Here is a 17,233-nt window from a genome sequence, read left to right as displayed (position 1 = left end):
AAACAGTAAGATATATACAAGCCCAAATATCTCTTATAATTATAATTTATATAAAAGAAATACTAAAGATATTTTGGATTTTATTTGAAAGGTTTATGCATTATACTTGAGTGCAGAGGTGCCCACATTTTTCACCATGAAGGACCAAAAATCCAACTTGATTGAGGGCCGAGGGCCAACAGTGAATGTTTCATTATATCAAAATTAAAATTTCATTAAAAAAAAAAATCAAATTCACTTCCAGTACATTCTCTACATTTTAATGCAAAAATAAAACAAAATCTATTAAATTAGAAAGGTAAGGACAAATTATAAATGTAGATATGCTCCAATTACACACACACACACGTTTGTTTCTGTGAATTGTGGGGACTTTCCATAGACTTCTATTACTTTTATAATGACCAAACAATATTTTCTATCCCCTAACCCTAAACCTACCCCTTACAGAAAACCTGTTTGCATTGTTACACTTTCAGATAAACATCATTTACTATTTGTAATCTTTTTTTTTTTTACTACAGGTCGGTCCCCACAGTCAAAGGTTTCAGGTTTTACTATCCTTGTGAGGACATTTGGTCCCCACAATGTAGCATAAACAAGCACACACACACACACACACACACACACACACACTTATAGCTTATATTTGTTTAGTACATTTTTAAATTAATGTAAAAACTAAAATGAATTGTAAAACTGAAAATTATTTTTTTAATTGTGTTCAGCATGGTGGGCCGCATTTGAATTTGTGACGGGCCACATGCCACTGCCCTAACCCTAAACCTACCCCTTACAGAAAACCTGTTTGCATTGTTACACTTTCAGATAAACATCATTTACTATTTGTAATCTTTTTTTTTTTTACTACAGGTCGGTCCCCACAGTCAAAGGTTTCAGGTTTTACTATCCTTGTGAGGACATTTGGTCCCCACAATGTAGCATAAACAAGCACACACACACACACACACACACACACACACATATATATATATATATGCAGATTATTTTATTATTTTCTCAAACAGAATAAATGGGTCTGTTTGCATGATGTAATCATATAAATAAATGATATAAATTAATGCGTTTTATAAAGAATCTTAAGGAGATTGTGATATTTGGGAATCCTTGGCATCAAAATGTTTGAAAACCCTTTATATAAAAATAAATAGTAAACTTGTTGCATTTTGCCAACAGTGATTTAGTGACTACAATTATCACACTAATACAATATATTAAATTAAGGCAATAAATAAAAAAAATGTTGCTATACACTGAGAAATGTAACAAATAACCTGCCATTTAAACCTGGCCTGGATGTCTTTCCTCTGTTTGCGCAACTGACGCGCAGCTTTGATGTTGTTTAATGTAAACGCATACATCCTACGTCCTGCATTACGTCAGTGATGCTGTCTGTCTGTTCTTTCTGCTTGTTTGTGTATTTATTTTTCACTTATTTCGATAAAGAGTTCTTTCGGTACATTTTCAGCAAGTATCGATCGGTTCACGTTTGCTGGCCTTCACATTGTGAAAGTATAGAGGGCCGACGACTGCGCATGCGCAATGCGTGTCCGTTGGGCCGTTGCTGTTGGAGCGGGAATACGCATAGTGGTTGACTGACAGCAGCACAGCACATCTCTCACCTTTACTGGTCCTACAGCTGAAATAACAGCACAGCATGCCTCGAGAAATCATCACCCTGCAGCTCGGACAGTGCGGGAATCAGAGTGAGCCATTCGCTGTGTATCACGCTCTGTTTGATGGTCTCTACATAAACAGTTAGCTAGCTAGCTATCACACTGGATAGCTTAGCTTTGAAATGACAGTAGATACAGTCGATATGGTTTTGGTTGTTTATTGGAGCTTTTCGTCAGCAAGAAGTCAAAAACGTATTCACTAGTTTCCACTTATTGATTAGTCTTAATTGTTGTTTGCTAATTAGTAATGATAATTATTTAATGCTGTCAGTTGGAGATAACTAATGAATCAAATTGTAATGTAACCAACCTGACCATCTAACTTTGTGTGTTTATGTATGCACATAATTCTAAACGCTGCTTTGTATTATTTACAGTCACGTTTGGCAGCTTTAGCTTACGTTAGAGGGACTTGCATTGTGTTTATCTTTTACTCTGAGCAATATGGGCATCATATATAGTGTGAGTCTCATGTGAGCTGAGACTGTGTCAGACTTGGTCATTGAAGGCAAATGATCACTGAGTGCAAGATTTGATTTCTATCAAAGATGTGGTATAAACAATAGCCATTACATTAATATTCTTAAATCACACCGCTATATAATGACATGACAATAGCTTACAGCCTTTTTACAACTGTTGTTAAGAATCCAGCATTAATGGACTGAATGGTGTGTTTTCTCTCTCTCTGTGCAGTTGGTTTTGAGTTTTGGAAGCAACTGTGTGCTGAGCATGGCATCAGCCCGGAGGGCATCGTAGAGGAGTTTGCCACTGAGGGTACAGACCGGAAAGATGTCTTCTTCTATCAGGTACACAAATATACAGGTGCATCTCAATAAATTAGAATGTCGTGGATTGAATTTATTTAATACACGAGTTTCACAATTTGAGTTGAATTACTGAAATAAATGAACTTTTCCACGACATTCTAATTTATTGAGATGCACCTGTAGACTAATAAGGAGCTAATCAATCACCAACCATGATCAACACATCAAGATTGCTGCTCTAAAGTCTATGTTTTATTCAGCGATATAAACCATTGAGTTTGTATATAGACACCTATCTTATCATCAAGACAACAAGCAACATACGGATAGTATTACAATGGCTACTCTGCCATTGTGGCCAGTATGAACAATTTCAGTTTAAATTTTAAAGTACTTCTCTAGCATGATTGTGTTTACATACAATATTGCCAAAACATTATACACAAAAAAGGTAATCAAGAAAAATAAATACTACAGTAACAAACAAGTGCAATACAAATACTATTAAAGCAAAGTTCTAAGTAATAAATAAAATAACATAATAAAATATAGTGTATATGATATAAAAAACTTTTAAAATAAAATGTAATATCTCACTAAGATTCTTCATTGTTAGTTAGGATTTCACATAATTAACCACCAGATGGCGCTAGGTTCCCATGTTTGCAGCTGTTGTAAGTCCATTATCCCTCTGCAATCATGTGGAGGCCTTTTCACAATCTGATGGAAAATTGATTTGAAATAAATGGCACAGCTTCTAGTTCCATTTTTTCGGAACAAAAGACTATTCCAATTAAAGAACAAAATTAGTTATTTCACAGAAACTGCAGTGAAGTCCTAATGTTTTCAATGGGACTGCTTATATTTCTTCTGAAATAAGGCATTACGTGTTAAAGCTCTCTTCTGATGTGAATAGATTGTGTGAGTCACAGTATTATAGTCATTTCCTCTGTATTATGGCTAGCTGTGTGGTATGTAAAGTAGTGATCTACTGATATAGATTTTTTTTTATGGTGATGCCAATATCTTAGAGAGCAGGGTGGCCTATGAAAACTGTATATATATGTGTGTGTGGAATATATGTGAAATCTGTAAAATAAATAGATTTATACTTCTTGATATCAAAGTCTTGATTCTAGAATCTTATTCTAGTATTTTCACAAATAAAGAAATTTAATCTGCCCCGTCACGGAGGCTATAAAATGCACACGTCCAAGGAACTAACTGCTAGATTCGCAAACTTTTGTGTGTTTCGTGGAATTAAATATTTAATAGTAATTCAAAGACTTGTTTAAATTATGTGTATTTGCTTGGATATGAGAAGGTATTATTGCATTTGCCTTTCTATTAATGCACTGACTGTCATCACTGTCGAAATAAAAGTTCCCCTTCTGACAACTATAGACAGAAAAGATTTGTTGATCGATGCCGATAAATAAAAGATGCCAATTATCTGCCTGCCAATATATCAGCCTTGCTTATACATCGTTCAGCCACTAATGTAAAGCAACAGTAGTCAGTCTACTGATATCATACATTCTAAGATATATTTTGGGATTCGCATGGATGCTTTCATTTTGCAGTCTCAAGCTGCACAAGTAATCATAAGCATCTTGAGTACTTCTCATTTTTGAAATTGAGCCTCCATTTGTCCTTTCCTTGTAAGGAGTATTGAGAAGCACTTATGGAAATGTAATCTTTTTCTCCTCTGTTTTGCCCCCCTCAGGCAGATGATGAGCACTACATCCCTCGTGCTGTGCTGTTGGACCTGGAGCCCCGAGTCATCCACACCATCCTGAACTCTCCCTATGCCAACCTGTACAACCCGGAGAACATCTACCTGTCTGAGCATGGCGGTGGAGCCGGTAACAACTGGGCCAGTGGCTTCTCTCAGGTACACTGAGTGATGTTAGACATCAGATAATTGCTGACTTTTATTTTAGGTAAAATTTCTGTTATGTTTTAGGTGATCTAACTTGTCATCATTCCTTTGAAGTTTTTCACTTTGTTTAGTCACTTTTTTTGCTGTTCATATACAGTAGTGTGACAATTTCATTTTTAATTAGATATTAATAATGACTATTACAGATATTTAATGCAGTCTCTCGTAGGGCTGGACAATAATTCAATATCAATATGTATCGCGATCATACTTAGGTAAATTTTCAGCATCATTACTCCGGTCTTCAGTGTCACATGATCCTTCAGAAATCATTCTAATATGCTGATTTGCTGATTATCAATATTTAAAACAGTTGAGTTTTAAATATTGATTTTAAACAGTTGAGTTGAGTACATGAAATAAAAAGCTTTTGTAACATTATACACTATTCCATTCAGTATAATTTTTATTATTTTTTTGGGAAAGAAATTATAGAAATTAATACTTATTTAGCAAGGATGCTTAAAATTGATCAAAAGTTATGATAAAGGCATTTATAATGTTACAAAAGATTTCTATTTCAGATAAATAGTGTTCATATCGATATCGGAATTATATCGTATCGACCGAAATTAAGAAATATACCGTGATATAAATTTTGGCCATATCGTCCAGCCCTAGTCTCTCGGGGCCTGAATTTTGGTTTGGGATTGTGGAAACTGGTCATAATTTTACATGATTTTTTCCTGCAAGTTTTGCGCTTATAATGCAACATTTATTCAATGGCATGTAGGTTGAATTAGCAAATTGTTCCAAACAGATCAAATCAGTAATTTGAAATCTTTCTGTCAGACTGTAATTTCACAGTGATTCGGCATTTCTGTAGTTTTGTGTCTATGAGAGTGTGAAGGCTGATAATTAAAACAGCCTCCGTTCCTGTTAGACTCGGTGATACCGGTTATACTTGCTACAATTGGGATGATGTACCGTTCCTATATTAATAGTCAAATGAACAGAACATCCTTAAATAATGTGTCAGAGATGTGTTCTTTATCGACGAGTCAAAACCACAAGCAGCACAGGCTCGCACTAACAGATATTGATATTTTTCCAGTTTCAGTTTTAGTTAAAATAAATTCAGAGTTTGAAAGCTAATGCCTTTTCGCTCTGTGTAAGCAGTTGCACAAGAAAATGACCCCATTTCATAATTTAGCGAAAGTTGTACGCTTTTAAATGTATGTATCTTTCTAACAATATAAATATGATTCAGCACATTGCATCAATTGTAGGTACACAAGTGTGATTAAACATTTAGGTGATATAATTTCTTAACAAATTATGCCATTTTCCAAAACAAAATTCAATTATGATGTGGTCAAACAACAGATATATAATAATTGAAAGGGAAAAAAGTACAGGTTCATGTTTAACAACTTTAACTTGTTTTAGTAATTAAAATGTGGTGGTCAATATATTTGTTCATTTCAGGGAGAAAAAATCCACGAGGATATCTTTGACATCATTGACAGAGAGGCAGATGGCAGTGACAGTCTGGAGGTATGATTCTCAATGACTGTACTCTTCTTTGTGCATTATGAATGGGTTGGTTTTTACCCTTTAGTTGTGTGTCATTCATTAATACCATTTTCTCTGACTTTTGAAGAACATTTGGGTTTTTAAACAGATTGAGTTTTTAAACAAAGTAAAACACTTTCTGATGATCTCCAGATGGTAAAGTGACGTACCTCCATTTGTTTTCCATTGCTTTTTTTCCCTCCTGCACCCCTTTCTACGGTGCTTTTTTAGATTGCAGACATACATAGACCTATGTATACATATAGCTACATTTATATTATATATTTGTATACGATTGTCCACAGACGGTTATACAAAAGTGCTATTTTATGCCTTTTTTGCACTCTTAATTTACAAGATACAGATGTTCCTCCCATTAAAACAACAGACTCAGCCCTCCCTTCGTAATCTGTGTCGTTCACTTTATTACCCACAATTACTGGTGTGCGCGTGCCGTGCACATGTATAACTTGTATGTAACTGGAGGTTAGGGAGTGGTTTGGAGGATGGTGTTACCAGTCAGTTAGTTGCATGCATGTGTGTGTGCGTGTAGCATATTATGCTAACTGCTGAAAGGTGAGTGACTGTCACAAAGACTAGTTAGAGCTTGGGGCAAAAAAATTCCCCAGATATTTAAAATGTGGGGGCAAAAAACACTCCCTCAATTTACCCAACATGTGATGTATTTCACGATATTCTGAGAGGAAGATTGTGATAGAATTGACCATATTGTTTATTTTTGGCTTAATTATACCTTTAAAATATATTCCAGCTAAGCGTTTCTTTTTTCTAAACAAAAAATAATGATTTAACCTAACTCCCTGTTAAGTGAAATATTAAGTCAAATAATTCCGTTGTAGTATTGTGAAATATTAGTATAATTAAAATGTTAATTTTTGAAATGTAATTTATTCCTGTGATGCAAAGCTGAATTTTCAGCATCATTACTCCAGTCTTCAGTGTCACATGATCCTTCAGAAATCATTCTAATATACTGATTTGCTGCTTAAGAAACATTTCTTATCACTGTTGAAAAGCAGTTGTGCGGCTTAATATTTTTGTGGAAACTGATATTTTCTTCAGGATTCTTTGAAAAGTAAAACATTATAAATGTCTTTATTGACTGTGTTTACATGTGCACCAATAATGTGATTATTTCCAATCAGAGTAAGGACTTAATTGCAGTCAGATGTTTACATGACGTATGCAAACCTCTTTACTCCAGTTTACATGCAATTTTCATTATTCTGAAGTGTCGTTATTTCTTAACGTCATTATTCGCAAACCCCACAACAGAAATTATGAACTCACTCACATACATTAGGTGTGTCACTGGCCAAATACATCAAAAGCAAAACATGACTACAGATGTATTGGAAGGTATTCAGTGTCATGATGAACTTTGCAATGTCTTTGATTTTAAGTTCTGTTAAAATCAATGAATCTCTACACTGTACAGTGAATCACAATGCACAAGATGTCTACACTTTGTTTGTTATAAAGAGAGGATTTGCAAACTTGTGTAACTCAGCAATGAACAAAACGTTGTGTTTTGAGGGTGCTGAGAGTGCTCTTGTTTTCATTTGAGGGTGATTAGCACCCCCGTAGAGCCGGGCCTGCTTAACAATAATGTCAAGGAGTTCATTCGTGTAGTTGTGTGAACAACACGTCCAACACATGCACACTTTGGTCAGAACTGTAATAATGGGATTAAGGTGTTTAAATTCCTATTTATTGCAGTTAGAATCGGCATACACCACATATTTTAATACAAGTATGCTTACTATGATCATGAGCTTAATCCCATTATTTTGATAGAAGTATTGTGTTTACATCATGTATAGTTTAATCGCAATATTGCCAAAATCCCATTATAATTGCATCATGAGTGTGCATGTATATGCACTGATTATCACTATTAATCAATTGAACAGAATAAGTGTTTAATTTCGTTCAAAATAACGTTTACTGAAATTACTTTGCTTTTTTATATATAATTTGAAAGAATATGTCTTCATTAAGGCTAAAAATGTCTCTGACCATCAGTTCTAGTGGGGTAAATTTTCCATTGATAAACTGACAGCGTTAAGCTATTTGAGACCAAAGAACAGTTATTCTTTCTGGTCACAGTTAGCATCTAAAGCACCTTAGTACTCCTATAGATGTGTTTTATATGTTAAACATTCTGTTTTTGTGTTTTTTTTTAAGGGGTTTGTGCTTTGCCACTCTATCGCCGGGGGAACAGGATCTGGTCTCGGGTCCTACCTACTGGAGCGACTGAACGACAGGTGCGAAAACACAATTCACTGATACAGGACTTTGAATCCCGCTGCTCTGACTGATTTTGCAGTCCACACTCCCTCTCCTGAAGCACAGATCCACGCCCTCTGCATTGTTCGTCTAGACTTGCAATCATGAAGCGTTTGGGTGGCAGTCAGTGTAATTAGAGGGAGATGCAGGCGGCAGCGGCCATCACCGGGTGTAATTACCTCTCTTTAGGGGTGTGTTTAATACCATTGCGTGTGCAACCTCAAGGGCACCAGCGGCGCTCAGCTGGGCGCGTGTTCTTGTGTCTTTTTTAGGTATCCTAAAAAACTGGTTCAGACCTACTCTGTCTTTCCTAACCAAGATGAGATGAGTGATGTTGTCGTACAGCCGTATAATTCTCTTCTGACGCTAAAGAGACTGACCCAGAATGCAGACTGTGTGGTGAGTGAATGAACACATGCACATATACACACATGCGCGCGTGCACACACACACTGTCTCTTAACCTTTTCAGCTGGCCTAGAATTCGGGAGGAGGTGTTACACACCCGTACACACACACACACACACACACACACACACACACTCCAGGGTTGTGGATCTTAAATGAATGTGTTTCTATTTGAAACAGAGCCCCTCTCATATACAGCCTGCTACTCTAACTGCACATTTCCTCAGTTACACAATCCACCTTCCCAAACAGACCTTCTTTCTTCCTCTCCTGCTTTCATTCCCCAAACAGCAGCGGATGGAGAAAAGAGGGTCAGTCCTATGTGATTATCCACTTCTCTCCTTCCATTTCCTCCTTATTAACAATAGCTTGGTCCCTGGGTTCATTTCATAAACCATGCAGAGTACTGTCATATCTGTACATCTGGACTGTATGTAAGTAGATATGTCAACAACACTTTCTATTTTACTTTCATACTGATATCCATCAGCACATGATTGAGCAGATATTTATTCAACAAACACATCCTATTGACTCTCTGAGGAGCCAGTAATTGTGTTTGTATATCCTTATTTGAGTTTTAAAGGGATTTATGGGTTTGATCACCAGAGCAAAAGACTAAAGCATTACATCATTATTCATATATCCAGCTAATCTCTATGTGTGAGGGCTGCTGTTCAGAATAGATTGGGCTTTAGTAGAGCAAATGTCATTAGTAAAGGGTAAGATCTGTTTTATGCATATTGTGTTTCTTGCAGCTGTCTGCTAGCTTCATTATCGTCTCTGGCAGATATAATAATGTCAGATTAGAGAGTCAGCACAAAAGATGAGGAGGTTAATAGAGGTAGATGACTTTCTGTCTTTCTTTGATGAGAATACAGATCTAGAGTTAACGCCAAGTCTGAGGTATTATTCTTAACTCTTAATTAAAAAGAAAGATATTTCTGTCAAAATTTGTTCACCACCATTTTGTTCTAAACCCATTAGACTTTGCTTATCTTCGAAACAAATTTAAATTAAATCAAGCAAGATTTCTGTTCTTCCTTTAAAAAGTCAGTTTCACCCAAATATTCCGGCTCTACGATATATATTGTATAAATGTAATACAAATTAGGGACAAAGTTCATTTTAAAGGGATAGTTCACCCAAAAATCATTAATTACTCATACAACTGCCGGATAGCAAATAACCACAATAAAAGCCAGGTGTAAATGACCAAGACACATTGATTTTGAAAGCATTTGGCGATCGGATCAATGGAACCACATTCGGAGGTGGTCAGGGATGGATTCTGACCACATTCAATGTAAATGCTAATGCGCTTTCGTTATTTGTATACAGCCACTTGAGTGATGTGCTGCAAATAATCATTATCTGTCACTCAAAGAGTGAGTTTAAAATTTGTCAGGCTCTGTTTATTTCCATCTGTCATTGATATGATTCATGGTTTTCTGTAGCAGGAGCTCATTTAATCTTGCCAAGTGTTATGCTGCGGGTTATTGGATTCTTCTTTTTATTTACTATCACAATGTAAAAAAAAAAACAAGACATTGGGGTCATGTTATCTGGTCAACTGATTAAATGAACAATAACCTGTGAATTATCCATTTGAATCTCTCGTTTCTCTCTCCAGATTTCCTTGTACATTTGCATGTAGCCACTGTAAACTTTCTTTTTCTTTTCACTTCTAATTCCTATTTAGCAACCTTTACTGTAAGAATCTTAAAGGGATAGTTCACCCAAAAATCATTAATTACTCACCCTCATGTCGTTCCAGACCCATAAGACCTTTGTTCAACTTCAGAAAAATATCTTCATTTGTGTTCCAAAGATGAAGGAAGGTCTTACATGTTTGGAATGACATGAGGGTGAGCAAGAATTTTCATTTTTAGGTGAACTATCCCTTTAAGATTCAGTTTCTTTCAGTTCATTAGCTGAAATTTGAATAAAATTGGCTAAGAAACATCATATTGAACTTGGAATATTCATTGGTACTCAACAAGGTTTGCAAAAAAACGAAAAAAACAAAAATCTAACAATCATCAGCATGGTCAAAAAATTTACGCAGCCATCAAAAGAGTGTATAATTCTTCCATACCACATAATATTAACCACGTTGTTTTCAGATGAAAATAAATATTGATATAAAATTCTGTTGGAAAAATAAATATTGACATTGTTCTACACTGACTGTAAGCAAGATGGCAATTCTTGATACAACTCACAACAATGAATTTCTTTCATTCTGATTCCACTTCTTTAAATTTACATTTATTCATTTGGCAGACACTGTTATCTAAAGCGACTTGTGGTGTTTTTAAGACAAACCTTGTATCTATTTTTGTTTTATGGAAATTAAACCCATGACCTTGCCAATGTTAGCGTCTTGCTCTACCAGTTGAGTGTTGCTTAGTTCTGCAAGATTCTCTATTTTCTCATTTGAATTACAATTTTAAATACTGTTGCTATCTTAATTCACATTTAATTAGCATTGTCAATTCCATTCAAAATGGATTTGTCGACTCAGACTGCCTACAGATCTTAGGACCTGAGAAGACCTACAACACACAGTCTTGACATGTTGTTAAAAATCTTTTTCCTTTTCTTTCAGGTGGTGCTGGACAATACTGCTTTGAACAGAATCGCAACAGACCGGCTGCACATTCAGAAACCCTCATTCTCTCAGATCAACCAACTGGTGAGTTTAAAAAGTCTGTCATTTACAAATTAACGTGTGAAAATACAGGCAACATTCATCTGTCCTGAGCTGAGGCCTCCAACCCAGAGAGTGTCATTTTTAAAGCCCATCCCTGCGGCAGATAGAGGGACAGGCCTGGTGTGGTTCATGTAGGGACAGTAGAGTCACTCCTCATCTATTAATCACAGTTGGGCGCTGGCAGCTCTCCTGCGATAAGATCTGCATTTACATAATCCAGACAATCAGAAAATCAACCTAACTAAAGCCAGCCGTGAGTTTGATTTCGGTGTATATATATGCAAATGTCAAGAAAATGTATAAGCTAAACCACAAAATGTTGTTCTATCACAGCCGTATTGTATTATCTGCATAAAATCTGAAATGGCACAGCCTGTCAGTTTCGGGAGGATGAAACATGGGGAGTTGCCTGATCCGAAAGTTGTAATCAGCAGCCTGACATGCTGTTGTGTCACATTCTAATGAGTTGGTAATAAATAACCAGTGACATCCCGTGCAGCGCTCTCCTATGCTTTCCTCTTATACGCCCATTTTTATAGCACCCTGCTCCGAGGTGAATTGTTCACTTTGTCAACTCATCCATCACACCACAGTCACACCATTGACGGACAGAGGAGCATGCTGAGTGCGCACTCTCCTGAAGTCAACAACAATCTCCTTCTCCTTCATCACCTCTGAAAGACTCGGTCATATGAAATGGTGAACTTTAACAATACAGTGTGTAGATTTCTGTAAAGGGTGACCAGAGTGCAAATAGACAACCTGTTTCACCAGTCTAGGCTATTGCGTTTTTAAACACCAGCTGCTTTTACATATACGACACGTTTAGTGTCCCATTAGCACACCCAAATAATTAAGGCAACACAATATAAAATGAAAATAAAGGAGACTGGTCTATTTTTGGATTATCAAAAGACAAGTGTGCTTTTCTTTAACAGGTGTCCACTATAATGTCAGCAAGCACAACAACCCTCCGTTACCCTGGATATATGAACAATGATCTGATTGGTCTGATTGCATCACTCATCCCCACTCCCCGCCTCCACTTCCTCATGACTGGATACACACCGCTGACCACCGATCAGGCCGTAAGTTGGTCAAATGCAGGAATTTTCATCAAGATCCTTTGCAGAAATGCAAAGGCAGTTGCAACTCTGTTCAACTCACTATTGATTCCAGTAGTTTTATGTTAGCATGTTGCTGAGTTAATGACTCCGAGTACAAATGACTCATTTTTAATTACATCAAATTGATCTGTCACTCCCAAATAGTGTCTGTCACTGTCTGTCAGTTGGTTTTAATATTCTTCTTAAAATTTAACATCATCTTTTCAGGTGGCAAGTGTGAGGAAGACTACAGTTCTTGATGTGATGAGGAGACTCCTGCAGCCCAAGAACGTCATGGTGTCCACAGGCCGAGACCGTCAGACCAATCATTGCTACATTGCCATTCTCAACATCATTCAGGGAGAGGTGGACCCCACACAGGTGTGAGCATGTTAAATATACACCGCTTATTTTAAGTTATATGTGCATGTCCTCATGTTTATATGTTTATGCGTGTCTTTGCAGGTCCATAAGAGTCTGCAGAGAATCAGGGAGAGGAAGTTAGCTAATTTTATCCCATGGGGTCCGGCTAGTATTCAGGTGGCACTGTCCCGCCGATCCCCCTACCTGCCCTCAGCTCATCGTGTCAGTGGTCTTATGATGGCTAATCACACCAGCATCTCTTCAGTAAGACCTGACCCTAAATTCTCCATGTCTGTACTGCTCAAAAATAGGTTCTATATCAATTGGTATTGGATATACTAAGTTTGGGGTTAGTAAGATTTTTTTTTTATTTTTATTTTTTTATGTTTTTGAAGTCTCTTATGCTCATCAAGACTGCAATTATTAAATTAAAAATACAGTAATCAGTAATATTTTGAAATATTTTTACAATTTAAAATAACTTCTATTTTAGATTATTTATTTAAAATAAATAATATTTAAACTATTAAGACTATTTAAAATAATTTATTCCTGTTGCGGCAAGGTTGAATTTTCAGCATCATTACTCCAGTCCTCAGTGTCACATGATCCTTCAAAAATCATTCTAATATGCTGATTTGCTGCTTAAGTAACAGTTATTCTTATTTTTACTGTTGAAAGCAATTGTGACGCTAAATATGTGTGACGCTAAATATGACGCTATATTATTACAATTTTGTCTGAGGTAAATCAATAACAATTACATTTTTAACAATATTTCAAGTGTAATTTATGAGATTTGTTATATTTTGAATCCAATTTTTCTTTATAAAAGGCAAAAAGTTGATCATACTGATTTCAAAGTTAAGGATTCATTAGTGTGAATATACATTGAACCAGTAACTATCATAACATCTTAGTTGATAATACAGTATATTTTTGACAAAACATCCCATGTTTCGGTAGTGACTGCACATTTTTGGTTATGACAGTAATGCTTTGGTAACGACCACATCACATTACAGAATTTTAACTCGCATACTAAAACACAAAAAAAATAGCATAAATTGCTAAACTTTTGTTTATTTCCCCCAAATATGAGGATTATGTGTTCCCTTTTGTTACTACCGAAACAATGATGACATGTTTCGGTTGTGACTGTTTCAGTCGTGACAATTCTATGGGATAACACCAAAAAAAACAAAAAACAAAAACAAAGATGTCACTACCGAAACTCCACCAACTGTTTCGGTAGTGACAATTTTAGAAACTTTTGAACCTAGCGCAAAGATGCTAATCAGCACATGGTTAGCTAGCACAGATCTGAACAGTGATACACATATAAAAACTAAATGTTATGGAATAACTTCCAAAAAAGTGTGCGGTAGTGACGTTGCTTCAAGTTACACAGATTTTTACAGACTTTTGAACACATTTACCTCAAAATGATGGGACCTATCTACTCACACCTTGTAGATATGAGAGAGGGGGACACAGGAATATTTCCTGATCATAAATTTATGGGTGTAGTTAAAATCAGTCTCAGCCAGTGGACTAAACATAAGCTGTTTCGGTAGTGACATGAAAAATGTGGGACACATTTTTTTACATAGTGTCTGTTTACAAAGAAGAAGAAAAAATATATATATAATATATATATATATATATATATATATTTTTTTTTTTTCCCCAGTAAGTAATCAAAAAGATACTTTTAGAAACAGCAATAGAAAAAAATACAAAAAATATTTCAATATCATTTTCATAAGGGGTTAGGGACAGGCACCTCCCACTTGAAAGTACCCAATAAATGATGATTTTATATATATTAAGCTTACTAATGTTTTAAATATTATTTTGGGTATCAATAGGTAATAGAAGGATCCTAATAAACGGATTTGAACACTTAGATGCTTTTTAAATGTGTTTTTTGGTTGTGGGAAAGCAGTTTGCACCAATTCTGTAGAATGGCCCTTGTCCGTTATCAGCCATAAAAGGAGAATTATTATTTTAAATAATTATAATTAACATAGTAATTAATCACGTTAATTAGTTATTTTCTCAGAACCCCAAGCACCACTGAACAGGGTTTCCATGGTTATGAAAAACCAGGAAATATCAAGCAATTTTTAAAATTGTGATATCCAGGCCTGGAAAATTTATTCTATAGCAAATATAAGCTTGTCTGGTTATGCTCAACTCTAAAATAATTAATCAGCTAGACTGTCCAAGAGTGCAGTTGCTATGAAATGTTTTTAAAAATCCATATGCAGTAATTGCATCATGATTGGAAACTCATGGAAATTCATCGGTCAGAGATGTGGGGAAAAGCCTGACGTCTTGTATGTAGAAAGGCTAGATTTGAGCAGACTCTAATGTTTGTTCTCCTCTCCCTCACTCCTAGTTACTCTCGCGAGGTGGTTCAGCAGCTTGTGGACGAATACAGCGCCGCCACCCGTCCCGACTACATCTCCTGGGGCACACAAGAGCAGTGAAATCCCCTCCGCTCACTCCCTAAAGCTCTTAGAGCGGAAACAGGCAGGCATTGTAAAATACACAATGACTCCAGTAGAGCATAACAGAATTTCAGTAGTGAACGCACCTCCAGAGATCTTTCACGGCTCCCCATACTGTTCTGCCAGAGGCTTCTCTGCATTACCGCTTGCGTATGTACAGTATATACATGTCATTCGTTATGTTTACGGGCCTATAGAAGAGTTCTTCATAACCTGGTGCCTCTATCCTGAGCTGTAACTTTCACTCTTTCTCTCTCTCCTCCCGATTTCCTTGATTTCTTTGATCAGAGAATTTATGGCTCCGTCTTAATCTATTTTTGTACTGCACTCTGCACTCTTCTGCACAAATCTACATCAATCTACGTCAAGGTGGCCTGCACACAGACTTCCCTGACCACACACACGTTGGACGTCTACACCGATAAGACTGGGTGGTCTCAGATGAATGTAACCGTAGGGAGGGAGTGTGAAAGATTAAGCCTCTTAGAAGAGATCAGACTAGAAGCAGCTTATGAATACACCATCTCACTCCCTCACGTTCACGCATGCATGCTTTTAGACAAAAGGCGCCTGCTTTCAGGGGATAGACTATGATTGTGCGATTGAATCAATTTTCCTCTCGGTCTCGTTGTGGCGGATTACTCTCGAAGATTATCTTGAGTTTTTGAGAGACGATCAGTAAAGTCAAGTGTTATGCTATACCTCGATCCATCCAATCGGCGAACCCTCATCGGGTTCTTCAAGTCAATCAAATCAGTGAAGTTACCTCAAAGTCTGGCAGAATCAATCATACACCACAACCCAACGTTTCTTCATTTGAATAATTTATTCTTCGGCTCCAGTCTTCCTTGTGCTGGAGTGAAAGTTTCATGCCAGATTTCTGTCTCAATGCTTTTTTTCCCCCTCGGTTACCACATGTTCTTATTATTAATGTTATACTGTGTATATAGTTTGCTGTCAGACTTGATGCATTTACCTGAAGTTCATGAGTTTGAATAAATGTTTTTCTACAAGAATATTTCCATAGTGTGCAAATACTGATTACTCTCAAAACCATCTGCGCTCATGTCATAGTCACCCACATGGGTCATTTGACCTTAAAACACGAAATATCTCAGGAATTAATGCCTTCACCTTTGTTTACCTCTTTGGTCTTTTAGTCTCATATTCCAATACTTGCGACAGATACTGATAAGCTGAGTCAAGGACTTACTCTATATCAGGTGTGTCCAATCCTGCTCCTGGAGGGCTTGTTTAGCTCCAACCTGTCTTAACACACTTGTCTGGTAGTTTCTAGTAATCCTGAAGACCTTGATTAGCTGGTTAAGGTGTGTTTAATTAGGATAGGACACCCCACATGGTAGCAGTTACACTTTCTTCCAAAGTGTCTTCCAAAGAAGTTTCTGTTTCTTCCAAAGGTCGCAGACATTTCGTGTCTCTCCAGTGGAATTTTTTATTAGGGACACGCTGGTCCCAAAACGTAATTTCATCTATCAAATCAAGGGACCGTTTCTCAGAACTGCATGTTACTTTCCTTGTAACTGGCGTGTTTATTTTCAACAGTTGGTTTCAGTGGGGTTTTTAATCTTTTCTACTCAACATTATAGGATCTTGATGCCTGGTTTAGTTTAATGCATTTAATTTTATAATAAAGCTTGAAAACATGACAAACAGGCAAAACCCATCTAGATTTTGACTATTCATAACTGTTAGCAGTAGGGATGTCAATTTTCGATCATTTCCATGATTGATCGTCGTTTACATTAACGATCAATTAATCGATTAATCGCTAACTTTAATGCTGCAAAATGCGTCTATTGCAGCAGCACGCAGTCACCGGCATGACAGGATGTGCAAAAGCCACTCTAAAAAGCCCCGCTTTCTCACCCG

At 36.5% G+C, this 17,233-nt stretch overlaps 1 protein-coding gene across 1 annotated transcript; it reads left to right on the top strand.

Moving 5' to 3' along the window:
• The first annotated feature begins 1,552 nt into the window (after window positions 1–1,552).
• On the top strand, window positions 1,553–16,019 carry LOC107654456 (tubulin gamma-1 chain-like). The gene is made up of 11 exons (XM_016441526.1): window positions 1,553–1,727; window positions 2,394–2,506; window positions 4,194–4,361; window positions 5,838–5,906; window positions 8,133–8,212; window positions 8,507–8,633; window positions 11,254–11,340; window positions 12,297–12,446; window positions 12,693–12,845; window positions 12,930–13,153; window positions 15,232–16,019. Exons 1-11 carry the CDS (start codon window positions 1,679–1,681, stop codon window positions 15,320–15,322), a joined length of 1,311 nt encoding a protein of 436 aa, XP_016297012.1. The 5' UTR covers window positions 1,553–1,678; the 3' UTR covers window positions 15,323–16,019.
• The last annotated feature ends 1,214 nt before the right edge of the window (window positions 16,020–17,233 follow it).

This window comes from Sinocyclocheilus anshuiensis, unplaced genomic scaffold (assembly GCF_001515605.1).
Source record: "Sinocyclocheilus anshuiensis isolate Anshui unplaced genomic scaffold, SAMN03320099.WGS_v1.1 scaffold419, whole genome shotgun sequence".
In the NCBI taxonomy this organism is placed as follows: Eukaryota; Metazoa; Chordata; class Actinopteri; order Cypriniformes; family Cyprinidae; genus Sinocyclocheilus; species Sinocyclocheilus anshuiensis.
The sequence above is the reverse complement of the archived record's forward strand: the minus strand, read 5'-3'. Positions and strand labels throughout refer to the sequence as shown.